Source organism: Rhinolophus ferrumequinum, chromosome 9 (assembly GCF_004115265.2).
Source record: "Rhinolophus ferrumequinum isolate MPI-CBG mRhiFer1 chromosome 9, mRhiFer1_v1.p, whole genome shotgun sequence".
NCBI lineage: Eukaryota > Metazoa > Chordata > Mammalia > Chiroptera > Rhinolophidae > Rhinolophus > Rhinolophus ferrumequinum.
The window spans coordinates 3,948,915-3,976,324 of record NC_046292.1 but is presented as its reverse complement, the minus strand read 5'-3'; the positions used below and the strand labels follow the sequence as shown (position 1 = coordinate 3,976,324).

General features: G+C 58.3%; 1 protein-coding gene across 3 annotated transcripts in view; it reads left to right on the top strand.

The window, feature by feature from the left end:
* Positions 1-1,948: 1,948 nt before the first annotated feature.
* The window catches only part of PLEKHG5 (pleckstrin homology and RhoGEF domain containing G5), a 33,322-nt gene continuing 7,860 nt past the window's right edge, over positions 1,949-27,410 (top strand). Inside the window, exons 1-6 of one of the 3 annotated variants that reach the window (XM_033114578.1) lie at positions 1,949-2,228; positions 10,433-10,509; positions 25,148-25,277; positions 26,233-26,335; positions 26,737-26,797; positions 27,117-27,208. In XM_033114578.1, coding sequence (XP_032970469.1) covers positions 2,096-2,228; positions 10,433-10,509; positions 25,148-25,277; positions 26,233-26,335; positions 26,737-26,797; positions 27,117-27,208 — 596 coding nt within the window. In that variant the 5' untranslated portion in view covers positions 1,949-2,095. Of the gene's footprint in view, positions 2,229-10,432; positions 10,510-19,860; positions 20,105-25,147; positions 25,278-25,681; positions 26,336-26,736; positions 26,798-27,116; positions 27,209-27,410 lie in introns of those variants that run through there. The other 2 variants (XM_033114577.1, XM_033114576.1) reach the window with 2 other exon arrangements.

Sequence of the window (27,410 nt, the reverse complement as noted above, 5' to 3'; positions counted from 1 at the left end):
TGCAGGGGGCAGGGCTCCTTGTTTTTACTCCAAAGCTGAGGGTAGGAAGAAATTTGCCCACCCCATCCCCCCAATGGGGCTGCATTGGGGCTGGCTGTGCCGAAACCATAACCAAATGTGGCCCCTGCTGGGCCCCAATGTAGTGGGCTCTGGGATGGATGACTGCTCCCCGACTTTCCCCACTGGACAGTCCTGGCCTCCGCTGGGTGGGCACTGAGACTGGCTATGACTGTCGGGGAAGAATTGTCTCACTCCCCAAGCTCGGCCTGACACCCCCACACTGGCCACTTGCCCGTGAACACAAGCCAGCTCACCCCCAGCCTCCTGTGGGCTCAGGCCCAGGCCACGTGGGCGCCAGTGATCATGGACCAAGGGGCCAGCGTTTGTCCGTCCCTGGCTCCGCGCCAGAGGAGGAGGAGGGCAGGCAGGCATATGGTTTGAATTACTCCGCCGCCTCTTGGCACCTTAGCCCTCAGCTAGGGGTGTGCAGGCTGCTTGGACAGCCACCCCGACCACCCTCCCACCCGCCACAGCCCTGGGGTGACCCCCACCGCCCCCCCCCGCCACCTGAAAGCAGAGATGTCTGCTGCCAGCTCCCCCTGCCTGGGCCTCGTGCCTGTCTGTTGCCAGGCATTGGGTAGGTGGGGTGGCCATCTCTGCTAGCTCCAGGCTACCTCCTCTGGGGCCCTGGCAGGCTGGGGGGCTGGGTCGCAGCAGGGTCGGACAGAAGAGGCTCTGCAATATGGTGTTTCTTGATTTCCACCGGGCCAACCCACTGCCCTCTGACCACCCAGGCTTCTCCCTCAGATGGCAGCTCAGGCCCCCAAGTTGGCTTTGAAGCCAGACACTCCTGGGTTCAAATCCAAGTTCTGCTCCTTATTAGATGAGCCCGTTTCCTCATTTGTGCCGTGGAGACGATCCCACCTCCATGGGGAGAACGAAATAGGCACAGCTTTCCTGAATGCGAGGGCAGAGGTCTCTCCCCTGAGGGCAGCCATAGGTTTTCGTTTTCATTTTCTAACTAGGTAAGAGTTTACAAGTTTTACAAGGCTTCGGAATAAATTGACTGGTGACTTTCAGTCAATTTTCTGTATAACTGGTTTTAAAAATTCTTCTTATGGTTCTTTTTGTAGGTAGCTTGCACGCCCCCAGCTCCTCCACGGCCCAGCCTTTCTTACCTCCCAGCCCCCACCCCCCGCTCCGACCCCACTCTTGTGCCCACTGTGCAGGGGGCACTGGAGCTCTGTGATGATGCCAGAGGCTCTTTGCCTGGCTTTGGCCTGCCCAGGGCTCCATGCATGGCATTGCCATTGGTGGGGGTGACACAGTTCAAGGAAGGAGGCAGGTCTGGGTAGGCAGCTTGGTGACATGTGGCCAGCCCAGGGAGGGGAGAGGCTGTTGGTGAGAGCCCAGAGGGCAGACTCTGTGCCTCCCTGGCAGCCTGAGGGTAAGGCCTGGCCAGCAGCTCCTGCCCTCTGGCCCGTGCAAGCCTTTGCTCAGCGGAACTGGGAGACGTGCCTTACGCTTCCTGGGGAGGGTGCCCAATCAGGCAGCTGAAAACAGCTCTGGGGGTCATCCCATGGCACCCCCCATGGGTGCTTCCACTCCTCATTGAGAAATCCTGCAGGGCCCAGCTAGAACTGAGGGCTGGGGTCAGAGGTCAGGGGTGGGGGTGGGGGGGATGGAATTGCTCCTGGGGCAGCAAATTTTTCTCCTCTGAAAACTTATCTTAGCAAAGAGACCACGGAACAATTGCACTTTTTTCCGGGCCTCTGTCGTCCCCAGACGGCCAGCCCATCCCCTCGGTGGGGGCTCCAAGGGGGCCGGGAAGTCGAAATTTGTAAAATGTCTGTAGGAGGGGAAGAAAGGCGCTTTGTGTGGGGCCAGGGCCCTGGCCATTGGTCAGCTCCAGGGCCCCCAGCCGCTCCCAGAATGCTCCCCTCCCCTGGGAGGGCTGTGCTTGCCGGCCCAAGGCCAGCCCAGGGTCCCTGCAGCCCCTGCACCCGCTGAATCCAGGCCTCAGGGACCTGGGGCCCTGGGGCCGCCCAGCCTCTGAGGGCAGGGACCTGGCGGGGAGGCCTCCCTAGGCCTCAGCATGTTTCTCTACTGGAAGAAGCGGGGCACCTATGAGCTGGAGGCCCTGCCCAGTGACCTGGCCGAGCTGGAGCTGGGGGCCGTCGAGCGTTTCTCCTGGAGCTCCACCCTGGACATCATCGAGGACCTTGGGGGTAGGTGTGGGCCCACCTTCCCGGGAGGGCTGTCTGGAGGCTGCAACACCTGGTCTACCTGCCCGCCTCCCTTTGGCCACAGCCTGTGGCCGGCTCACCAGGCACATGGTACTGTCAGTCACTTACTCAGCAGTAATGTGGGGCCAGAGCTGCTCCTGAGGGCGCTGCTGGTGGGGGAGGGGCCGGACACCAGGGCCCTGGGGGCCTCGGGGCAGCCAGGCTGACTTGTGGCAGGTCAGCTAGGGCTGGGGGTTGCAGTGGCCTGTCCAAGCTTTAGGCCTGGACTCTGCCTCTATCCTCTGCCTCCAAGATTAGAGCCATGTGGTGGGACGAGTTCTTCTGGAATGTTCATATTCAAGGACACGTGTTGTTTCTCCCATTATCTCCATCGCAGATGAGGAAACAGCACAGAGAGATCAAGAACCTGGAAAGGCAGGACCGGGAGTGGGGACGCTGAGTCCCACGGCCTGTGTTTGAATGCCAATCTGGCCATTTCACAGACGTGAGATGCCAGGAGAGCCATGTAATTGGGGATAACGATGCCAGCGCCATTGTGGGGTGGCTGAGAGGACTGAGTGGGGTGGCATACGTGGCGCAGAGCAGGGACACACGCTGTGCAGGCTGTTATTATTGATGTCACTTCTTTGTAGCCCTACTAATCAGTGGCCCGGCAGAGCATATGGCTTTGGGCTGGCGACTAATTCTGTCAGGACACTTCGGGGCCAGTGACAGAAGCCAGGTTGGCAGGGTGCGGGGCCCCAGGCCTTAGTTTTCTCCTCCTCTGCTCACCTCATTTCGGGCCCCAGGCTCCAAGGAGCAGGAGCCCTTCCCGGTGCAGCTTCTCCAGCCTGGCGTGGCCCTTCCCTGACACTTCCCTGTGGCCAGAGGGGATGGAAAGTGATGGCTAGGCTTGGGGTCCACCGTGGAATGGGACCACATGGGGCATGGGTTCCACAAAACATGGTGAGAAACACTGCTCCCAGAAGGGAGAATGACAGGTGTCCCTTATGTGCCAAGCCTCCTCCTGTTTCCTGTCCCACTGGCTACAGTGGACGGGGGAATGTGGCTGCTTGGAGGGGCGGTGGGCATAGTGCCCACCTGGGCCCCAGCAGCACTGGGCACCTTCAGAGGTGGGAGGGCAGGACTGTGTGAGAGAGAGCCCATGATGCTGGCCAGGGTGGTGCAGGGGAGGCCAGAGGATGGCACAGGGGCAGGCAGGCGTGGTAGCAGGCCAGCCTGCGGGAAAGCACCATTCTGGAGGCAGAGGATGGGTTAGGGGGAGTGTGCCTGTGGGGCAGGCCGTGGGGGTCCTGTCTGCTTGTACTGCTTCACCTGGCAGGTTTCTGTCTACCTGAGGGAGGTAAGGCAGCCGAGGTCCCCACAGTGCCAGAGATTTACCTGAGGTCTTTTAACCAGTCCCACCCCAAATCAGACTGTGCACCCTGGTCTCCCAGGGTGCTCCAGCTATTCCCTTCATCTCTGTCATCGGGAGGAGCCCAAGCTTTGCTCTTGCTGGGCCTTCTGCCTGGGGTGTCCTCACCACTCAGCGCAGCTCTGGAGCGACTTCTGTGAAGCCCACGCATCCCCCTGCCTTCCCTAGGCAGGACAGTCCCTGCCACCTCTGGGGCCCCACAACCCACACCAGTGAGCGTCTGCCTCCAGCTCTGTGGCCCTAAAGCCAACATTTAGAGGAGACTAGCCCGATACCAAGCCTATCAAAAGCCTTGGCTCCTGGCCTCTCCGTGCCCCACCCTTTGAGACAGGGACAATTCTCGGTGTCCCCTTCACTCTGAAGGGAAAGCCAGCATGGTTGTGAGCGGTGGCGCCAATACACAACTCCGGCCCTCAGCCTCAGGACACAGAACAAGGCCCTGCTCACCTGTGTGTCCCCGTGCTCGCACTACCCCGGCTGGGAGAGAGGCCCCACCACAGAGTGGGTGGGTCACAGCACGTGAGCAGACCTGGGGGTGAGCTCAGGCAGGCTGGGTGGGTGAGCTGGGCACACAGCTGTCTGTGTGGGCTTTGTCCTCTGCAGCCAGCCGGTTCCTGGACTGGGCCCATCAAGGGTGGGTGGTGAGCCCTGGTGCCAGCCCAGCCCCGTGATGGGGGTGGGGCTTGTGCCCAGAGCGTGACTGTCCTGAATCGGAATCTCAAACCCGTTTCTGGAGCCCTACTCCTGTTCCTCCCTTGGCCACTCTCAGTTCCTCTGAGGAGCCTTGGCAGGAAGCCTGTGGTGGGCAAATGGGCAAGTGCCCACAACAGCCTCAACCAGAGAAAGTGGCCAGCTGGCTCCAGGCCTGCAGGCAGGAACTGTGTGGACAGTTTCTCTGGCCCCAGGAAGGAATTCTGAATGTCCTCCCACCTCTTCTTATTGCGCCTGACGGCTGTGGGTGGACAGGGCAAGTGTTGGGGTGTCCAGGCCTCAGGGAACTATGCCAGTGGTGGTTCTGGTCTGCAGCAGGGACAGTGTCAGAGGCCATGGTCCATGCTCCTTTCTCCCCGCCTGACAGTCCTACCCCGAGATGCCCCATGGGCCTTTGCGAAGGGGACCACATTTCTTTCCCAGGCCACCTGTGATGCTCTGAGCAGTGTCCAGGGTAGGGACGGGTGGCTGGTTCCTGGGGCCGGCCATTAGCCCAGAACATGCCCCTGGCTCTTGGCCAGGTATGGGCCAAACTTTGCCCTTCCACAGGCTGCCCTGGTGAGGGGCCCAGCCCTCGCACAGCCTGCGGCAGCTGCCCAAGCATGGACGCGCTCCCAGGAGGGCCGGGTTAGTGTAGGAGGGGACATTTAAGGCCACAGATGCTTCCTGGGAGTGGCAGCCTTTGTATGGCCAGGCTGGGCGTTGGGAGATGGTGGGCAGGGAGCTCTGCCTTCTTAGGGCAAAAGGGTTCATTGGAGGGGGACTCACAGGTGAGAGGATTCCTGAAGAATGACAACAAGGGTGGTTTCTCGTACATTTGTGTCAGCCTGGGGCCAGCTGGGAAAGGAGGCACTTAGGTAGCAATGAGGGGATCAATTCATGTGTGTCAAGCACGTAACTATGCGAGGCTCTTGGGGGCACCGTGGGGGCAGTGTCGCCTCATGGTTAGGAGCACAGACTTGGAGCCTTAGGGACCTGGGATCAAGTCCCAGCCTCATCACTCGCTGGTGGCATGATCTTGGGCAAAGGTGCTCAACCCTCTAAAGCCTCAGTTTCCTCTTCTGTGAAGTGGTACAAATGGTTACACCTCCATCTCACCGTTGTTTAGAACAGTACTATCCAATAGATACGTTCCTTTATTCATCAAAATAGATTGCGTCATTTAAAATTCTCTAGTAACCACATTAAAAAAACAACAACAAGCAGGTGACATTAATTTTAACAATGTATTTTATTGAACCCAATGTATAATTCCAAACATTCCCATTTTAACATGCAATCTATGTAAAGAGTCGTCAATGAGATTTTACATTCTGTTCTTTTTTCTTGCTTTTGCACTAAGTCTTAAAAGTCAGTGCGTATACAGCCCTCTCCATCTGGACTGGCCTCACTGCACGTGCTCAGTAGCGACAGTGGCCAGTGGCTGCCATTTGGGATTGGATGATGTTGCAGAGGGTCAGGCTGTGAAATGAGACCACGTATGGAGAACCCATGTAAGGCAGAGCTATGGCATCGAGCAGTGTTCCTGGAGCAACCTGGTGGGGATGACAGGTGAAAAGTAATAGGTCAATTCAACGGTCCCTCCCAGGACAGTGGGATCAAGACGGGGTGAGGGGAGAGAGATTCATCTGGGTATGTTGAGAAAGACGGGCCTTGCAGAGTTTGCTGCATTTGACTTGGGCCTTGGAGAGCTGGCAGGATGTCAGTGGATGGCAATATGGAGGAGGTGGCAGGTGTCGGGCGGACAGAGCCAGGAAGGGCTGGCCGATGTCAGAAGTTGAGTTCCTTCCCGGGGACGCGGTGAGTAACCGGTTGAGGGGGCTGATGTGAGGCGATCGGGCATGATGGGGACTGTGGAGGATGGAAGGGTGTGCGCCAGGGTAAGGCAGGCACAGCTGAGAAACTAGAGCCATCAGGAATATGGCTCCAGAGCTGCCAGGCTCTTCTGGTTTGTCCAGAGAAGCCAGAAATCTGGATTTTTATGTGAAATCTGACTTTTCAAAGTTGGCAACTGATTCAAATTCTTTTGAAGCATTGTGCTCAGCCAAACCAAACATGTCTGCAGGCCGGCTTCTGCCCAGGCGCCCTGTCGGCCAGTTGTGGTGGAGATCATGTGGAGGGAGAGGCACAGGCATCCTGTGACTAAGATAGAGGGTGGGGGGGAGAGCTGGCGTGGGGCTTGTCTGCCTGGCAGGGGGGCCCTGGCTTTCCCCAGGACGGTGGGAGCGGAGGAACCGGGAGGGCAGCTGCGCTGTTTCAGACCCAGGGAGACAGCCTCTGGCACCCTGGAGGTGGTGGCAAGTTCAGGGTCGCAGGTCTGCCTGGGGTCTGGCTGAGGCCGAGCAGCCAGACACTGGCTTAGGTTGACTCAAGTCAGAGTGGGTACTATAGGAGATGGGGACCTCGGGCAGAGCTAGGGCAGGTACAGAGCCACCTTCTCCCCTCCCTCTTTGCTCTAGGACGCTCTGCACTGACCAGTTGCTTCCGTGGGTCCCCTTGTTCTTGTTCCCCAACCATCCCGGGGCTCTGTACCCACTCAGATTGACTTTCCACGATCTCAGTGCTCCAGGGCCCAGCAGGAGTTGCCTATCTCAATTCAAGTCCTGAAGAGAGCGAATCTAATGTGCCACCTTTGACCAAATCAACTATGCCTAGGGTATGTCATCACCTGGTACAACATGTCCCCCTAACCACCCTTTCTGCAGGGCTGTAGTGGGGCAGCTTGCCTAGAGGGGAGCTCGTGGCAGGCCTGTGGTGGGAGACGTCCCTGTGCGTGAGCCCTCCCCAGTCCCCAGAGGCCTCTCTCCAGGCACTGAGAGCTGCCAGGGTCCTCACCAATTTTCCTGTGTTTGGAGTCTCTGGGAAGCACACCTATGGGACCCAGGAGGTTGCCGCTTTAGCACAGAGTGCACAGAAAGCTAGATCCCAGGGGAGCTGGCAACAAGAGGTCCACAGAGGGGTGTCTAGAGAGTAGACTGAGCACCTTGAGGGAGCTGAAACTCAGGGTTAGAGGGCAGAGAGGTTAGCCAGGTAGAACCCCCATGCTGGAAGAACCCCAGAACCCACACACCAATAACCTCATGGTGGCTGTGCGGTATAGTCTGGCGCTGCAGCAGTTGTGGCCTGGAGCACTCATGGCGGGACCTAGAGCGTGGGAAGGCAGTTCCAGAATCACCTGCTGGAGGAAGGAGCCCAGAGCCCCCAGAATGAAGAGCCGGAACCCAGAAGTCTTAGGGGCGTTAGGACCTGACCCTGGGCCCAGAGCTGAGAGAACCCAGAGACCTAGAGACAACAGCATCAGACCTTGTCTGGTTGAGTGTGAGAAGCCCCTGGCAGGGTGCATGGGAACCCCCTAAAGCTGGCTGAGAGCCCAGGACCCCGTGGAAACCCAGATGGCAGAGGGGGCTGCTGGGGTTGTGGTGGAGAGCCCTGCCACACACCCCAGCCTCAGTCAGCAGGGCTGCTGACCCCAGGGACCCTGGAGGGTCCCCATCAGGCCATCTCCCCCCTCAGCTGCCCCTGCTTCCAGGCTACAGGCAGGACAGATGCCTTTGGACAGCGAGGAAGCTGAGATTCCGAGAGGGAACTCAGAACTGTGCTATTCTGTGAACTGACTGAGGCTGGACCCGCCTGAGGGGCCTCAGAATGACGTCAGAGCCCCCAGGTTCACACTGAACACAGAGGAGGCTGAGGGACACTGTGCCATTCATTGCTCCCTCTCAGCCCGGAAGCCTCAGGACACCTTGGGAGCCCTCTGTGCAGAGGCTCCCAGACTCAGCTTCGTCCCCAAGAGCCCCTCCCCACTTTGCTGCAGTTGTGCTACCCTCCAAAGGGCCGTGCTGCTTGCCAGGCCCCACAGTGAGCTCCCCAAGGCTTGACAGGGTCACTGATGTGTCTCCAGTGCCTCGTCCCAGGCTTGATACATGGTGGGCCTTCAGGGGACCCTGGGTGTGTGTTTGCTGAGGGAATCCAGAGAGCCATAAGGCGTAGGGCCCACCACAGTCCCAGCCTGTAAGGGATCAGTGCAGGAAAACAGGCATTCTACTCTGGCTGAGAGGCCGTGGGGAGTCTCCAGGAGAGGGATCCAGGCCCCGCTGCACACTGGATCTTCCATACCTGTGTCTCATAGACACAGCATCTCCAGCACCAACCGTCAGGTGAAATGGGGTCTAGGCGGGCTCAGGAGACCTCTGCCCCTTGGGGAAGTCTTGGTCACCTTCCCAGGTTCTGTTTCTGTAATGCAAATTGTCTTGCGACCATTAAAATGCTGTCCTAGTACGATGCCACTGATGGAAAATACAACACCAAGCAGAACTAATCTATGCAGTTAGAAGTCAGGACCCCCCATGCTTGTGAGGAGTGGCTGGCAGCCCCCAAGGGGGGCATTTCAGCAGGGGGGCTGGTGATGCCCTGCTTCTCCATCTGAGTGCTGGTTGTGTTGTGAAAATACGTTTTATGAACTATGGACTCATGATAGCTGCACTTTTCTGTACTTATTTATACTTCCATAAAATTTTTAAAATGCTAACCACCACTGAAATGACAACACAACAGCAGCCACCGAGCCCACTCCCATGAATAGGGCCCTTACCCCTACTCACGACAGCCTTTCGAAATTGGGGGCAGCGCGGGATCTGCTAAGGGTGGGAGACGAAAGGCGCAGGGAGCGGTCCTAACCTGCATTTCCACTTAGATGGCACCATTTGGACCAGGAGAAATAGCAAAGTTGTCTAAAATGTCTTCATTCCCACTTTCCAGGAGGTTGAGAAAACGTCTCCTGCCACATCCAAAACAGAGGTGTTCGTCTCCATTTAAGGTGGCTGGCAGGCCGAGGGAGTTAGAGCGGAGGGACAGTCTTTGGTCACACCCACGACATTTGGGGGGGAAGCCTCGAGGTAGGGGGTTGCGCGTTCCCAGCAGACGCCCGCCCGGCGGGGGGTGGGGCGGGGCGCCGGCAGCGAAGTCCGGCCCCCCGCAGGCGGGGCCGCGCGGGTCCTGCTCCTCCCGCCGCCCACCTGCCCCGCCCCGCCTCCCGCCGCTGAGGGTCTCGCGGCTGTCGCGCTCAGGCCTCTCCCGGTGCCCGTGGCCTCCCCGCCGCCGTCGTGTTCCCCCGGGTGGGCCCACGGCGCCCCCCACCCTACTCGCGTACCCGGCCGCCCGGCGCCTCCTCCATGGGTGAGTGCGGGGCCCCCGGCCGGACCCCGTCAAGCAAGGCCCGCGGGCCGGGCCGCCTCGGTGCCAGCTCTGGGAAGGGGCGGGCGGGGGAGCGCCGCGGGCAGGCCGCGGGGGAGCGAAGAGGACAGAGCCCGCTCCTTCTGCTCCGCGGAGGGGGCTCGGTCCTTCCTCTCCTCTGGGGAAGGCCCGACCGAAGTGGGAGGTGGACGCGGGCCGCAGAATCAGGGCGGCGGGGGTCCAAACTCTGCCCCCAAGTTGGGGCCGGCAGCAATAGCACGCCTGCCCCGGCCCTGCATGCTGGCTGGGGCGGACAGCCTCTTTGCCCCTTCCCTGCCCCCTCCACTGATGCACCCCAGAAAGAGAGGCAGCTTGGAGCGGGTCAAATTCTGGGTCAAAAATGGACAGAGGGTAAGAGGGACCACCTAGGCCTTTGAGGGGCGTCCATACAGAGGGGCAGTGATGTGTAGGGCAGGGAGAGGAAGGATCTTGGACCTCTGGAGTCCCCCTGTCCCCAGCACTCCTGCAGGGTCCCCCAGGAATCAGGGGCCCGACAAGGTCACTGAGCCACCCACCCCCCAGACTTGTGAGACCGAGGGAGGGAGCAGCTTATTTCCAAAGACGTTTTCTCCCCGTGGAATCTGGACAATTTCCCTGGGGAACAGCAACAAGAAAAGGGCTCTGCAAACAGATTCCCGTGCAGATAAGTTGGCATTTGAAAGAGAAAGGGACACTGACCTCCTTTGAAGAGAGGTTTGAGGAGCTGGCCCCACCCATCCTCTGGTAGGGAGGCTACTGGGGCCCTGGGGGAGGCTGGGTGCCCCTGCCTGGGGCGCACCCTTCCCTGGGCCCCACCCAGCTGATAACCTTCTGCTCCTCTCCCCTGCAGACGACGGGAGCCTGGCGGAGGAGAAGGGACTACGCTGTCAGAACCCTGACTGCATGGACAAGGGGCGGGCAGCCAAGGTAGGGACCTGAGGGCTCAGGCGTCTAACTGCCCTCTCTATCAAGGCACGGATATCCACAGGCCGCGCGAAGGTGCAGCTGGCTCAGCCACAGTGCCATCTGGGTTCAGGGGTAGATAGGGCCGCTGGGTGGCTGGTTTCGGAGGCAGAGGGTCAGCGCCTGGCACTGTCTGGAGCAGCAAAGTGGGGGGACCTCTGCAAAGGCAGGGGACGCAGGGATGTCCCAAAGCCCTTTTCTGCACTGCATTCCTTGCAGCAGCCCTGAGGTGGCAAGTGGCCCCATGTTATGGATGAGGAAGCTGAGACTCCGCAAGGGAAACGGCCCCCCACAAGGTTCTGTTCCAGGGCCAGCGGCACCCTTCCTACGACACCAGGCCTGGGCATGGATGAGGGACACTGTGGGTCTTTGGCACAGTGATTGTGGCCCTGGTGCTGACAAGCATTCTGGAGTGCCAGGGCTTGGGAGCTGGGAATGAGGCAGAACAAGAGGAAAAATGATCAACAGCGACACGGCACTTCCGCTTGTGACGCGCGGGGCTGCCGGCTTCGTGCCCCGCACCTTCTGTGCCTTATGCGCTGCTTGTGGGGGCTCTGCTGGGAACGCATCGTCGGCCTGTTTTCCTGATGAAGATACCAAGGTTCAGAGAGTTCCTGTGACTTGGCTGAGGCCCCACAGCTCATGAGAGATCGAGGCAGGGTTTGAACCCTTGTTCAGCTCCTCCCAGCACACATTTGAGTGACGATGGTAATAACCACCACAGCCTTCTGTGTCACGCTCAGGCTCCGAGGACTCAGTGTTTCCTCCTTCTGGCCTTCTGAGATCTATCCTATCAATATTCCCATTTATAGGTGGGGAAACTGAGGCTCAGAGAGGTAGTGGATCACCCAGGGACATATCGCTAGGATATGGTGAAGGTGGGATTTGAACCCAGAGCCCAGATCTGTATAATGCCACAGCCTGTGTTCCTCACACTGTGTAGCTCAGCCCTGCCAGCTGCGGATTAAAAATGCATCCCACCCATCCCCAGCTCCCCCTACCATCCTCCTCCGCCCAGACACACGCATATATTCTGCACAGGAAGACCACAGTTAGAAGGAACAGTTAGAGGGAACATGGAGGACTGTTCTGGGGGTGGGGAGAGAAGGGGGAGGCTTCCAGTTGCCGTGGTCACCGGGCAAGGGGGTGGCTGTGATTCAGACACAATCTGCTGGCACGGATGGTGCCTGGCATTGGGGCTCTGGTGTTGGCTGGTTGCCTCTCCCCCAGATAGGGGCTCCTGGCAACAACTGACATCATTACCCCCACTATACAACCTGCCTGGGGCCTGTAAATCTTCGGGGCCTCTGCCTGATCCTGAGGGGTGGCAAAGGGGGGCCAGGCCACACTGTCCCAGCGCCTCCTGTGGGCAGCTAGCTGCTCCTGAAGCAGGCCCCCAAGCTGCTGCAGGCAGGGGCAGGAGTGGGAGGGCCTGGACTGTGCAGAGGTGAGGCCTGTGGGATGAGAACTGGTTTCAGAGCAAGCGTAGGTCCTCTGCAGCACCCAGGTCCTACCTCTAGCCCTGGCCTGTCTGGCTGACATTGGTATCAGCAGCCAGATTGTTGCTCAGCCTGCAGGGGCAGAGCCCAAGCACTGTCACTGGCAGGGCCCACTTTGGGAATGGCACAGACTCACTTCAGTTACCGGGATTCCTGAATGACAGAGGGAGGACGGCTGGTCAGGGAGGACATCCTGGAGAAGGTCGCCTCTGGTGGAAGTGGAAACATGGGTAGGCAGAGCAGAAGGCAAGGGTGGTCCAGGAAGGGGGAAGTGCCATAGGCAGGAGTGCAGAGGCAGGAAAGAAGGGGTGGTAGGCAGGTCTTGCCAAGGGGATGAGCTGGCTGGAGGAGAGGGTGAGAGGAGGTGAATGACACCCAGGTTTGGTGAGAAAGCGGAACCTAGAATATCCTTATTGTTGATGATGACAGCTGCCACTGAGCGAACACACTATGTGCCTGGTGAGGGGCTAAGCCCTCACTGCACCCTCTTGAGAACCTCAGGAGAAAAGCATTATCATTCCTACATGACATGTAAGGAAACTGAGGCTCAGGGAGGGGAAAGAACTTGCCCACAACACACAGCATAACTGGCAAAGCTTGGCCTAGAGTGAGATCAAGAGCCTTGTTCTTCGTCTCCTCTCCAGCCATTCTAGGAACGGCTAGCAGGATGTTAGCTTTTTGAAGGACGTGCCGTTAGTCATTCATTCACCAAATCAGCTTTAAGCATCTGCCATGGCAGGCCCAGTTCTAGACCCTGGTGATGTCCAGGAAACAAAGGTCTTGCCTTCCTGGAGCTGACAGTCTTGCCCGGCTGGGAGGACGAGGGAAGTGAGGACTTGGCTTTGCCAAACTGGCCCCCAGGCTTCCCTGGGGCAGGGCCATTTATCAACAGGGCTGGACCCTTCCACTTCTGGGCCCACCCTTGAGGTTTTTTTGAACCTCTCCTGGGCACTGGGTGCTTCTGAGATGAATCAGCCACCCCACCCCTACCTCCTGCCCCTGTAGTTCAGACTAGGGGTGGGGGTGGTAACCAGGACAGGCTTCCGGGAGGAGGTCACTGGCATCCTGAGGAATGAGGTATTGAGAAGAAAGAAAGCTGAGTGAGCAGGGAGGGCCAGGAGGATGGGGAGAGGGAGGCAGAGCTAGATGGGGAGCACCCAGTCAAGTGAGGACTCTCGGCTGTCTGCCTCAGAGACCCCAAGATGAAGAAGTGTAGAGAAGCCCACATCTGTGAGCTCCAGGGGCAAAGCCCACCCCTTTCCAGCTTCGTGACCCTGGGCAAGTCACTACACCTCTCTGAGCCTCAGTTTCCTCATCTGGATGAGATTAAAAGGGCTTGTATGCGAATGCTTGGCACAGACTGGCACGCTGTAGGTGTTCAAGAGAAGGCTAGCTGTGACCACATGTTCATCCACTGTGGAGGGAAGAGAAAGCCCCAGGCTTTGGGCGCACCCTCCTCCCCCTCTGTGAGATCTGAGACCACCCAGGGTTCTATCCCAGACCCCAGCCAACCCTGCCAGCAGACACATGTTTATGGTACATCTGTCCTGTTTCCAGGGCAGATGGAGCTCTTGGAGTCTGTGGGGAAGTGTTCGTTCCCTCGCTCATGAGGGTCTGAGATGATGTGGAGGGGGTCCCTGCCCTCCTGCTAGGGAACCACTGGCCAGACTGTGTCTGGGCCCCATGGAGCTGGGCGCTCTGGTCAGTCTGTTCCAGGCCCCCTAGGTCACAAGGGGACATGGACCCTAAGGGCCACCACTGTGCTACCACATTTGAGGGGACAGAAGTCTCAGGGGTATTTATCCTGGAGATGGGCCTCTCAGGGCATCATCCACAAAGGTAATGGTTCTAGCAACCATTTACTGAGCACCTACTATGTGCTAGGTCCTGCTTTAGTGCTTCACCACAGGGGCCTCAGCTAGTCCTCACACCCCCGCTTTGCAGTGGAGACCACCCCATCTCCATATGAGAGACAGGACACTGAGAAGCAGGAAGGTGAAATGACTTGTCAAGGCAGGTCAAACCAGGTCTGTCTGTCCTGAAGGCCTCCCATATCTAAGGAGCTGTCAAAAGGAAAGGGACTTTTTCTGCATGGCTCCCAAGGGCCCTGGCCGGGAGGTGAGTTTGGGTTCAGTATGGGCAGGAATTTGCACCAGCTGAAGCTGCTCCCTGATCTATAGGTAGTGAGCACCCCTTGCCGAGGAGTATGCAAGCAGAGAGAGTGGAGGTTGGCTTTGCTGACTTCAGAGTTCCCTTTCAGTTTAACAATGGCTGTGAGGTGACAGGGAAGCGTGTGTGTGTGTGTGTGTGTGTATGTGTGTGTGTGTCTAGGGGAGGAGTACTCAAATGAAGACCAGTGGACACAGGGCAGAGGAAGGGGTGGATCTGAGGTCCCTGTGGAGGAAGAATGAGCAGGATGTAGTGAGTAATGGGGAAGGGAGTCACCTATTCTCCTGGGCTGTGCTCGGAGGATAAAGGTGGGAGGCCAGGGTTCCCTCGAGAAGGGCCCGATTCTGGGGATCTCAGGAGGTAACTGGGCTTTTTAGATGCTGGTCCACTGTAGACAGGTGGCAGTCCAGTCTGCAGCTGGAGAAGGGGGCAGGACCAGAGAAGCTATGCAAATGGAACTCGGACTTTGACTAAGTAGTTGTGGGGGGGCGGTGGGGGTGTGTGTGTGTGTGAAGGCCTGGGGTGCCTGGCCCAAGAGGCAGAGACACAGTACGCAGCACATGTGACCTGGCCAGGATGAGCTGCCCTGGTGTGAACCCAGACCCAAGGAGGGCAGTACCTGCTAGGAGGGGTTCCCGTGGCCTGGAGGCCTGGGCCTGGTGTGGGACCTGAGGCACGTAGTCTATCATTGGGAAAATGCAGGTGGGCCTGAACCGAGGTCCCCTTGGTCTCTGGCTCAAGATGTAGCAGAGGTCAGCACACTCACCTCAAGGGAAAAGGGCTGTGTGCTTGGGGCGATGTTGCCTGCCTCCTCCCTGGGACCCCTGTGTCCTCACATTCTCCCTGCACCCCTCAGTTCCTAGCTCTAATCTCCAGCTGCTGGGAGAGGGAAGCTGGGAGCCACCAAAGAGTGGAATGGCCCCCTTTTTCAGCCATGCCATGCATGAGCCAGGAAAAAAAGAGGGGGACCCAGAGACAGGCGGACCCTTTCCTCAGGCACCGTGGAGGCGCAGTTCAGAATCCAGCCATTTATAATGGAGCGGAAGCGAGCCTGGCTTGGGGCGATTCCTAGGGCGGGCTCGGACACTCCGCCTGGACCCCCGGTGCCCCTCTCGCTGGCCAAGGAAGCTTCCTGCCGTGGGGCCTCGCCAAGGACTGGCGAGCTCCTGTCTTCAAACCCAGGTTAAAGACTAGGGACTTTGAACTTTCCGGAGATCTGTAAAGGGCCAGCCCCCTCGGGGACAGTGATGATCACCTCCCCCCTTTCCCCGCAGCGCGGACCCTAGATTACACCCCTCCTCCCCCCCAGCGCCGGCCGGGCTTCTTGCCACACCAGGGGCAGCTGGATCTGCCACCCGGCCCTTCCCGGAAACCCGGCGCTCCCCAGCCCAGCCAGGCGCACGGATGGTACGTCCCAGCCCGCCCAGGTGGTAGCGCCCGGCCGGCCTACCGTAATTCCCCTACATCCGGCGCCCCCAGCGGGCGCAGATCGACGGAGCCCGCCCGGCCCCGGCGGCTTCGGGCCCCCTCGCCCAGCGCGCCCCTCGGGGCTTTGGCAGTCTTGGCCCCAGCCCCATCCACAAGGGAGGAAACCCCTGTCCCTAGGTGAGTCTCACAGGGAACCTGGGGTTCGGACGGGGCTGGAGTCTGGACGGGGGGTGGGTCTGGGCGCTAAGATTCCCCCTGAATTAATGGACAGACTCGGAGTAGAAAGTCCCACGCAATCCCAGGCCCGCGAGTGGGTATGGATGGGTGCCAGTGGCTCTACCTCCATTTACTTGAGTGTGGAATGGCCCATGCACCCGTCCCCGCCCTAGTGACTCTAGGGGAGAGTCGGCTCCGAGATACGGCTGTGAGGAGCCCTGCTGTGAGGTTTGTTGCCTGGAAGGAACTTGGCGCGGGGTGGTTAGGAGGCTTCGGGGACCCTGCCCGATCTGAGCGTCCGAGAGTCGGTCCCAGGCAGAAAGTCCTCTCGAGGCCGGCAGGGGGCGCGATAGTCTGTGCCTCAGGCAGTGGAGGGGGGAGATGGGAGGGGAGAGGCGGAGCACGGAGGAACCCAGGAGAGGAGGCCCTGGGCCTTGATCAAAGGCGAGGAAATGGAGACGGGGGCCCTGGGTTCTCCATGTTCTCCAATAACCTTCCCCAGGTTTGGGGAGTGGGGGCTCTAGACAAATTTTACTGTTCCTCTGCCCCTTGGCCAGGGTCCAGGCACACATTAGGACCCAGCAGCCACCCCTAGATAGAAAATTCTACAGAACTGGCCAGTGCCCCCTTGGCACAGGTGGCTAAGGGCAGAGGTAGGTGGGCCCTAGAAGCAGGTGTTTTGCAGGCCGGGCACACGTCCTCTTCCCCATTCCCTCTCAAGGAGGCTTCTATCTGGTGCTGGAGAAAGATGTGCCAGGAAAAGACGCTGTCTGCAATGCTGGGGTCCTGGGCTCCAGAGTCAGACACATTTGTATAGGGACAGGGCAGGAGAAGTTCATGGACCACAGCCTCTCCCTCTCTCCCTAGCACTGGGTCCCAGCCAGACTGCTCCCTGGGGAGGAAGGGCCTTGCTGGTGTCTGGGGCCTGTGCAGTGGGACTGGCCTGTGAACAGCTTTTCTATATCCCTGCCATCTGCCCAGGACAGAGATGTAGGAGAGCCTCTGCCTCCAGGTGGGCCCCAAAACCCAAAGAACAAGGGGTGAGGCTCAGGCCTAGGGGAAGGGAGGAGCTGGGTGGGCCGGTGGGAAGGAGAGCAGCCTGGCAGAACTGGCCCGGCCCTGGCCGACCTGCCCACGCATGCAGCCTCCACCCCTGAATTTCCAAGGTGCCAGATGGGGCCTTGGGGCCCGTAGGCTCCCAGGGGAATTTAGCCCAGGTGGGAAGCCCTTGGGCAGGGGTGTCTCTCCGGCTAGGGAGCCCTAACTCCTGAGTCCAGGCCTGTTTGCTGTGGGCAGAGCATGGAGCTGGTCCCAGACCTTGCCCCAGACCTGCTGTCTCTCCTAGACAGGGAGCTGCTTCTCCCACCACAAACCAGGAGGGGGCTTTAACCATTGTGGGGGAGGGGATGCCCCCAGGCCTCTGCTTTTCTGGGGCTGGAGAGGTGGTGGTGGTGGGAATGAGGGGGACTCCTGCCTTGGAGACTCCATTATTCATCAGCCCCGGCCTCTGGTTTCTGGGTATCAGTTTCAACAAGCTGGTCCTGACTCAGGAGCTGGGGCTGGGCTGGGGAGGGGCACCTTCTCCAGGGAGTCAGGGACCAGGACCTCCTGGGCCTGCTATAGCACATGGACTATTTCAGCTCTGTCCCGTAGAGAGGAGGTAAGAACCAGGAAGCTGCTGAGGGCTCCTCCCTCTCCTGCTGCAGAGGCGGGAGCCTCCTTCCCTCCCTAACCCTGCAGGCTCCTTAACTCTGCTCTCTTGGCCCTGGGGCAGCAGGGCCCTGGCTTGGAGGACCCAAGCAGCAGCATGACTCAGGTGACCCCAGTGATCTGCCTGGCCCAGCCCCGGTGGTCTCCATTTGATGCGACCTGGTTACCCCAGGCCAGTGGGATCCCTCTAAGCTGCTTTGGAATCTGCCCTGTTCCCAAGGGGGTGGACCTCAAGGCCCTGCTGCTGAAATCGCCACTTAGCCAGCCTTCACGTAACTCATGCCGCCCTGTGCCTAAGACATGGGTAGTGGTCTCTTTCCCCGCTTACCAGCTGGTGACTTTGGGGCAAGTGACCAGCTTACCAGCTGGTGACTTTCCGGGCCTCGCTTTCTTTGTCTGTTAAATGGGAATAGTAACAGTATCACCTCCTTCAGATCTTGGAGAAGAGTAAACAGGATTTGCCAGCACAGGCTGGCACTTGAGAAGGCTCAGCTGTCAGCCTGTGGGATGGCAGCAGGGGCAAGGGGCCTGAGTCAGACCACCAAAATTTGAGGTAGAAACTGACCTGCTCAGGTGAGCAGGTCCAAGGTCATGGATGCCAGGAGGAAGGAGAGAACCTGTGGTCAGGCAGTGGGGAAGGATTTGTTGACCATTGGCAGCAGGAAGGAACGTCCTGGCTGAGACCTTCCCTGCCCCAGTGGCCTTCTCTGGCATGAAGACCCTCCCTCTGCCTTTTTAAATCTAGTCATCATCTATTAATAGTCTACCCTGAGCACCTACTGTGTGCCAGGACTGTTCTAAGTGTTGAGGACGCAATGTGGGCCAACAGCCAAGGCCCCTGGCCTCTGGAGAGGTTATTCTAGCGGGAAGAGTGACAATAAGTGAACAAAGAAGTAAAATAACTTCAGGTGGAAATAAATGCTTAGGAGGAAAGAATTCAAGTTAAGAGATTTAAGAGTGGAAGGTGAGGGACTATTTATTTTGAGAGGAGGATGAAGGCCTCCCTGGGGAGGTAGCATTTAGGTTGGGGCCCAGTGCCAGCCGTTGGAAGATCAGGGGCACACGGTGTTCCAGAGAGAACACAGACTTGCAGGCGCTGAGCTGGGTGAGTTGTAGGGAGCAGGGAAGCCAGCATGATGGGCCACCCTGGGGGACCTGCCTGGAGGCGAGGTAGGAGCCAGACCACGCTGGGATTTTATTCTAAGCCAATGGAGAATTTTAAGGGTGGTGGGGGTGACATGATCGGGTTTCAGTTTTTAAAAGAACTGCTGTGGTGTGGACAGTGAATGACTCAGGCTCTGTGGGTAGGGGTGGCCCTTGGAACCTCCTGGGCCCTAAGAAACTGCTGCCCTCCTCAGAACCATCTTCAGAGACCCCATTGCCACCACCCTCTTTCCCAGTGGAAGCAGATTGCAGAGGAGCTGTTTAAGGGGTGGGTGGGCTGATGACAGCATGTTCCCCTCACTCAGTGGGTACTGAGGAGTGTCCCAGGGAGGCCATTCCAGAACCTCTGAATCAGAAGCCTGGGTTCCAGTCCTGCCTGTGGAAGTTTTCTGTCCCTTTATCCCCCACACAACGAACAGGGATAATAGTGCCCACCGTCACCTCCCAGGAATGAGTGAGTGTAAAAGAGCTTTGACACCCTACAGTGGGGACCCCAGCACCACACCCTATCCTGGTGGGCATCCTCTCCGGCTGCGATGAGCGCTGGCGGTGGGGCACCGGATGCACCCAGCTGGAGCAGCAGGGACCTCGGGGAAAGCGGGGATTTCCTGACTGGTGTCACCCCACTCCTGGGGGTTCCCAAAGGATTACCCTCTCTGCCCTTTCGCCCAGCGCACCCGCCTTCCCCCTGCTGCCTCCACCTGTGGTTACCTGGCTCTTCGGCCTCCGGTGCTAGCCTGGGCAGTGCGTGTGTATGGGGGAGGGTCCTGGGCTCAGGCTCCGAGGGGGGTCTCGGGCTGTGGGGTGGCGCTCAATGACCCTCAGGAGGACCTCTGAGCGCCGGATGTGTGGCTGGGCGGGGAAAGTTGGAAGTCACAACAGAGAGGGGTGTCCTCGGGCTGGAGAGAGAGTGAGGTCCAAGGACCCGAGGTGGATGTGTCCCTCTCCTGGTCCCCCCTCTTCTGCCACCAGCATTCAGGGAGCTCCCCCAGGAGGAGCAGGTCCGGGGGTACACTCTGAGCGGGAAACCTTGGCGCCAGGGTGGGGCCTGGGGATCAGCTCGGAGGCCCGGGACTGGCAGAGGCGGGGCCGGGACCCGCGGGCGGGCGGGCGGGGCGGGTGTTCTCGGCTCCCCCGCCCCCCCAGGGTCCCGGCGCTGGGCCTGGCGGGCGGGCGCGGCTGCACAATGGCAGGAAGCGGGGCTCCGCGCTTTGTCCGGCTGGCGGCGCAGACCGCCGCTTCCTCCGGCCGCCATGGGGACGGGCCCTGGCGTCTCCGGGCGCCGCGCGGCCTCCAGGCCCGGCCTCGGGATGCCCTCCCGGGACTCCGCGCCCTGCTGGGCGAGGGGTTGCACCCGCGACGCGAAAGGCCAGGTACGGGGCGGGGGCAACCAGGTGGGGATGGGGCATGCGGGGGCGAGCCCCCTGCTCAGGTGGCACACCGCGGGGCCTGGGGCCCTGAGTTGTTTACCCCACCCCGCCATCAAGGGGGCCAGTCGGTGGAGGTGGTTCACCCACCTACTAGGTCTTTTGTGTCTGGGGCTGCCTTAGGACCTCGGGACACACCTGTGGGTCCCAAGCCCTGCCCTTGGCTACCCCTCCCCCTTTCCTTCCTCTGCCCAGGCCCTGCCACACGCCTCCTACTCCTGCCTCGAGCGCTAGTTTTTGGGTGTGGGGAGAAAGCCACTTCTAGTGCCCCATCCCCATGGGAAGTGCCCTTGACCCTGCTCCCCAAAGGGCCCCTTCTGTATTTGTAAAGTTCTACTCCATTGGCTGCCTTTGGAGTTGCAGTGTGACCTGGCTGTACTATCTAGTGGGCTCTCCTTTCTTTGGGTTGAGTCCTGGGAACTTTGGTCTCTGGACTCTGCTGCCCCTCCCCCGCTGTCCTCAGAGGGTTGGCATGGTGGACAGCAAAAAGGAGGGCAGCCGGCACCTGGGTCTGAAAGAAGTTGAAAGGGGCTGCCCCACTTTAGTGCTGGGGAGACCCCCGCCTCTGGAGGGGGCTGTGTGATTTGGCGATAGAGGTTGGAGAGGGGGTGGAGAAGCAGACACAGTGCAAGGGGACTCTGCCCACCTAGCCACAGCCTCCCAATGGAGCTGCCATCTCTATATTGGACTGGTGTAAAAACAAGATTGTGGCCCAGAATCAGGTACTTGGGCTGGAAGGTTCCCAGAGACCCTCCACAGGACCCCTACAATCTAGCGTGTCCTGCCATGTCACCCTCCACCCACTACGAGGCCAGGGCCTTGGTAACTGGTAGGTCTGCAGCCCTACCGCCCAGTGCCAAGCCTGGCACCAGCAAATGAAACTGTCAGAGAAATCTTGAGAGGCCTGGGAGGGGTCAGAGGGGGTACCTGTGCCAAGCTCACTGCCAGGCTGGACTCAGAGGGCAAGAGGGCTACAGAGCTGGCAGACTGCAGGGCTCCTGGGAAGAACGGCTGAAGTAGGGCAGGTGCCTTCCCCAGATTCATTGTCAAGAGAAGATGCTTGCAGCTGAGGGGGCCGGGGGGTTGGCCAAGAATCTGCAAAGCCAGCCCCTCTGTCAGCAGTGCTCTGGGGCACTCGAGGTGGAGGTGGGCAGAGTCAAGGCTGAGGAGAGCAATTTTTACACTTTCTTTAAGTAGACAGAGACAGCTGCTCTGGTTGAAGGGAGGCCCCACCCCCTGCCTCAGGCCTGAGAACACCGTTGAAGGCAACTTGAAAAGGGTGTGGAAAGAGGGGGGCTCCTGGCACTCAGGTTGCCATCGGGAATCTGCACCATAATGTCCACAGCTGCCTGCCTGGGGCCCAGCCCCCCTAGATCAAGTGGCCTCTTCAGTCTGACCCCGCCTGATGGAGGAGTGGAGAGACAAGAGCCAAAACAGCAAACTATGACTGATTTCCTCTTGTCTCCATAACCCCCAGCTAACCCGAGGCCCCCTCCCCCATTCCACTACCCCTTCTCAGCCACCCAAGAGATGATGTTAATGTGGTGAAAATCTGGGATCTGGAGCTACACATGCTGGGTTTGATCCCGGCTCCACTGGCTGTGTGACCTTAGACAAGTTACTTAACCTCTCTGAGCTTCACTTTTTTCTTCTGTAAAATAGGGACCTTCTTGGGGTGAGGAGCCCTTAGGGTGGCCCCAGGCACACAGGTGACCACATTATAAGTGGGGATCAGACCCTTTCGGCCTCCTCCTCCCTTCAGTCATGTTCTCTGCTGTGCAGGCCTTCCTCACTCTGCCTGTCATCTTGAAAATCTCTGATTGGGTTCTCCCCAGCCAAAAACTCTTCAGCAATCCTTCATTGCCTTAACTAATAATCAAGTATTTATTGAGTGGATAGGACTGGATATAGGGCAGTGAATGGCTGTCCTTGCAGGCCTGCCAAAGTGGGGGAGGGGCAACAGGTGAAATTCACAGATGTTGGATGGTGGAAAGTGCCAAGGAAAGAAAGGGGGCACAGGGGAGGGGAGCATGGAGGAGCTGAAACCTTGGAAGGAGACAAGGTGTCTTTGGAGTAAAGACCTGCAAGAAGGGAGGGAGGTGGTCATTTCAGTATCTGGGGAAAAGCATTTCAGGCCAACGGACTAGCAGAGCCAAGGCTCAGCAGTGGGGGTACACCTGAAGTGTGTGCCAGAGAACAGCCCGGAGGCCAGTGCCGGGAGCAGAGTGAGCCGGGGTGGAATGCAGGACAGGAGGCCCATGAGGTCACCATACTCAGAGTGACATGGAAAGCCACACTGTAGGGCTGTGAGTACCGTGTTTCCCCGCAAATTAGACCTCGCCGGATCATCAGCTCTAATGCGTCTTTTGGAGCAAAAATTAATGTAAGACCCTGTCTTATTTTACTATAAGACCGGTCATATCATATCATACCATACAATACAATACAATATGTAAATAGAATATATAATATAATTAATATAATATATAAAATAAGACCGGGTCTTATATTAAGTTTTGCTCCAAAGGACGCATCGGAGCTGATGGTCCGGCCAGGCCTGATTTGTGGGACACACGGTAGGTACATGTGCCTCCTCTCTGAACAGAGAGTCCGCTCTGGTGTCAAAGACGAGACTGGAGGCAAGGGTGGAAGCGGGAGACAGTTAGGAAATCCCGCTGGGGCCAAGGGGCAGTGCTGGGCTGGAGAGTGTGGCCAGGTTGAGCTACAGATATTAAAGGTGGAGCCAACAGAATTTTCAGACTGACTGGGTGGGGGTGTAACAGAAAGATCAAAGCTGACCCCAAGGCTTTTGGCCTAATGTAATTGTTTCCCTGAGGCTGCTGCTGAAACAAATTAACACCAACTGGGTGGCTTTAGAGCAGCAGAAGTTTATTGTCTCCCAGTTCTGGAGGCCAGAAGTCTGAGCTCCAAGTGTCTGCGGGGCTGTGCTCCCTCTGAAGGCTCTGTGGGAGGAGCCTTCCTGCTTCTCCCAGCTTTTGGTGGCCCTTTGGCGTTCCTTGGCTGGTAGATACATCACTCCGATCATGGCTGCCTCTGTCGTCATATGGTTTTCTCCCTGTGTCTCCATGTCTCTGTCTCTTGTCTTATTCGGACATTAGTCATATGACAGCTCCACACTCTACACTCGATGATCACAGACTCCAGTGTGACCTCATCTTAACTAATGACATCTGCTCTGACCCGATTTCCAAATAAGGTCACATTCTCAGGTGCTGGGGGGTAGGACTTCACCTGTCTTTGAGGGACACAAGTCAATCCATAACCACATGACTAGAAGGCATTGGATTAATTGCAGTGGACCGAGCCGCATAGAGAAGTCAGGAGCTTGTGTGCAGACGATTTAAGTTTGAGATGCTTGTTAGAATTGGGAGAATGGAGAAGGGCAGTCCAGCATCCTGCGTGAGGTCCCAACTGGAGATTGGGAGTCCTCAGCACGGGGAAGGTGTTTCATGTCATGACACTGGCTGACTCCCCAGAGGGTGGAGGTAGAGAAAAGTGAGAAGGGTTCCACAACTGGTTGGGAGGTGAAGGAGGACCTGCAGAGCATGGGTCGTGGGGACCGAGGAAGAAACGGTTTCAAAGAGACCACCAGAGTCAAATACTGGGTCCTGTGAGAGAGGATGATGGACTTAAAAACCTGGGGGTCCTTGGGGACCTAGAAGAGTGAGTGTGGTGTGATGGAGAAGGGGCAAAAACTGAGTGGGAGAGGGTGTAAGAGAGACTGGGAGAAGCAGAAACTCTCCAGGTCAAGCATCATAGTAATAATGGATTTAGGCCAAAGTCTTGAACGAATGCTAAAGCCCCCGAGTGTGACATTGCTGGGAACAGGATATCTCAGCATCACCCCACAGATGACTTATTCATTACAAGGAGGAAAAGGGACTTTACAAAGGACAGCAAGGTCCCCCCAATGATCTGGTGTGGTGGGCGTACTGAGGACAATCAGTTATCACGTGTCCCTGCCCAAATGCTCAGCCTGAACTGCCCGAGGTCCTCGAGATAAATCCACTTGGAGGGGACTCCACTCGGCCAGACCACTGGCTTGGACGCTTCAGAAATCTCCATGTCATGAAAGACCATAGAAGGAAAAAAAGAAAAAGTATTGGGTAATTTATTCTTAAAAGAATAAATAGATACAACCAAATGCATGTGTGCAAACTGGTTGGATCCTGTATGGATGGGGAAAAACATCTATAAAGGACATTATTTAGACAGTCGGGAAAATGCAGATGTGACCCTAGGTGGACTGTATATCAGTTTCCCGGGTGTGACATCTGTACTGGGTTTTGTAAGCGGACACTCCTGGCTCCTAGACAATAAAGACAATACCATAATTTTTGCACTGGGGAGATGGGTAATGCAAAAAGACGAGAAAGCCAGGGTAGCAAAATGTGAATGATTGGGGAAGCTGTAAGAGTGTGTGAATATCACTGCACTAGTCATAACTTTCTGTAGGTTTGAAATATTTTTAAGGAAACAGTCAGGAAAGATAGTAACGACAGGAGAGAACTGGGAGGTGGTGAGTGTGGGGACCTGTTTTCTGGAGTTCGGCTGTGAAAGGAAGGAGAAGTAGCTGGTGTTGGAGCGATGACATGTTGGTATGACGGTGGGAGTGAGCCAGTGGAGAAGCGCAAAGACTGAGCGGTGTCCCCCACGTTGGTGGAGGGGTGTGGATCTGGGAAGGCTGGCCTCGGGTCGGAGCAGGGCCAAGCCCCTCCACCTGGGCAGGTGGGAGATGTGGTGGGAGCTCAGGGACCGACATCTTCTGATGTCTCTCCTTTCCCTAGAAAAGTAGGAAGCAGAACCGGCAGGGCAGTGTTAGGGGTGAGCTGTGGGAGGCTGGGGTACGGAGAAGATGGGAGAGTCATCCGTGGTGGTAGGGGAGAGCATAGGACTGGGCGAAATGGTAGCTCCGGGACCATGTCACCAAGCAGCTGCATGGGCACCTTCCCGTGCTTCGCCACACAGGTATGCCACCACGCCGAGTGCCAGCAGTTGCACCGCCGCGGACCCCTCAACCTCTGCGAGGCCTGTGACAGCAAGTTCCACAGCGCCATGCATTATGATGGGCACGTCCGCTTTGACCTTCCCCCCCAAGGTGAGCACGGGTGGGGGTGCCCAGCCTGGTCCCTCACGTTCCCAGGGTAGCTCCAGACTCCTCTTCTGGGGGCACAGTGTCTTGGTAACTGCTGGAACCGTGACAGGGCCATCAGAAGGACAAGAGTCGACTGTAAATGATGAAACCCAAGTACGTCTCAGTCCCTTTTGTTCCACAAGTTTTTTAACAAGAGAAAAGGCTGGGGACTGTTCCCCAACTCCGGAGCAGGCCTGTCTACCAGGTGCCGGGTCTGCACCTCCCACAGCGGCCCCGCCCCTGGACCAGGGCCAGCATGGAGAAAGCCCCTTTATTCGTGTCCTCAGGGCAGGGACTTCTGGGCAGGAGTAGAGGCAGTGGGGGTGGGAGTGGGGTAGGAGTGGACAGGTCAGAGGAACTTGTAGCGGGAAACAAGAAACCCCTCCTGCTGACTAGGGACCTGGCCCAGGCCCACCGCCAACTGGCTGTGCTAGGGTGGCTGACAGACAACCGGGCCTGGCGAGAAATGCCAACCCGTTGTCTCCTTTCTTCGCTGGTCAGAAGCACAAAAGGACTCTCCCTCTCTGCCAGGGCCCCCTGGAACTTTGGGTATGGTCATAGGTGGGGGAGGGGAGGCTTGAGAGAAAGAGCCATGGACTTCGGTCCCTTCGTGCAACAGTTCCAGAGGCTGGCTTCCTTATTCCTCGTAGAAGGGGAAACTGAGGCCGCAGGTGCATTTATATCGGGAGCGGGGCTTTACTAGCAGTGTCAGCTCCGAGCCCTTGTGTCTTTTTGAGTCTGGGGGTAAATAGATGATGAGCAATGACTGAGCCCCTCTCCTCACAGAACCAAGGGCTCTAGCTAACCAAAGGGGAGGGGGACCCCAGGATGGGTAGCAGGCACTCGTCCCTCTAGAGATGACCATCTTGGAAGGCCAGGGAGGGAGCAGGCACAACCCCACTCCCACTTTACTCCAAAGGTTCCATCCTGGCCCGGAACGTGTCCACCCGGTCATGCCCCCCACGCACCAGCCCTGCAGTGGATTTGGAGGAGGAGGAGGAAAGCTCTATGGATGGCAAAGGGTAGGTGAGGGGTAGGTGGGCAGAGCAGACACCTGAGGGGTCCCAAGGCTGGGTCTCAGATCAGAGATCCAGGGACCAGAGGCTTCAGAAGGACTGACTGGAGACCTCTCCCTGTTTCTGTGGCTGCCTTGTTCTTGGAAAAGGCCACCTAGCCTGGGCCAGCCTCCTGGGCCTCTGGGATCAGAAGCCACCTGACTAGGTACCGTTGGGTGTGACTCCGTATCGGCCACCAGAGGGCGCACAGCCCCTTATGGGCCCTGGCCTGCCTGAGGACAGGCACCTGACTTACCTGGTCACCTGGGGTGAGTGTGGGGTGGGCAGCCAGCCAGGGCCCACTCACATCCCACTGTGGTGAGGACCCACCACACCTCCAACCTCTACCCTCCCTGGCTACCCTGCAGAGACCGGAAAAGCACAGGCCTGAGACTCTCCAAGAAGAAAGCCAGGAGAAGACACACAGATGTAAGGAGCCCCCAGGCTGGCAGAGGGGGTTGGACAGCCTCTACCCGGCCCGGGCCCTTTCCTTTCCATCCCCAAGGCTGGGCCTGTCTGCTCTGAACTCGAGGACCAGACATGGGGCCTGGTGTGTCCCTCCCTTGCCACCCTGCCCTGCAGCTCAGGCTGGCCAGGTTTAGGGTGCTCCAGGAGCTCCTCCCTCAGGCAGGAGAGATCCTGGGGGCCTCTCTGGGACAGAGGTGGGCTGGGGAGTTCCCATCCTGGACCCTGGGGTGTGGAGGGTGGGGGACAAGGGGTGCAGAAGCTGAGACCCATGTCCTCTCAGGACCCAAGCAAGGAGTGCTTCACCCTAAAATTTGACCTGAATGTGGATATTGAGACCGAGATCGTCCCAGCCATGAAGAAGAAGTCGCTGGGGTAGGGCTTGGTGGGCCCGAGTGCAGAAGTGGGTTGGGGGCAGGTTCGGCCTTCTTCAGATGTGACTGTGTGTCTGCGTGGTGGCCTGTGAGCGTGTCCCCCACCTGTGGGCAGACCCACACATGTGGTGCTCACACCAGTGGAAGGAAACATGTCAGAGCCTGTGCACCTAGTTATGTGTTCCAACCCTGGACGCATGGCC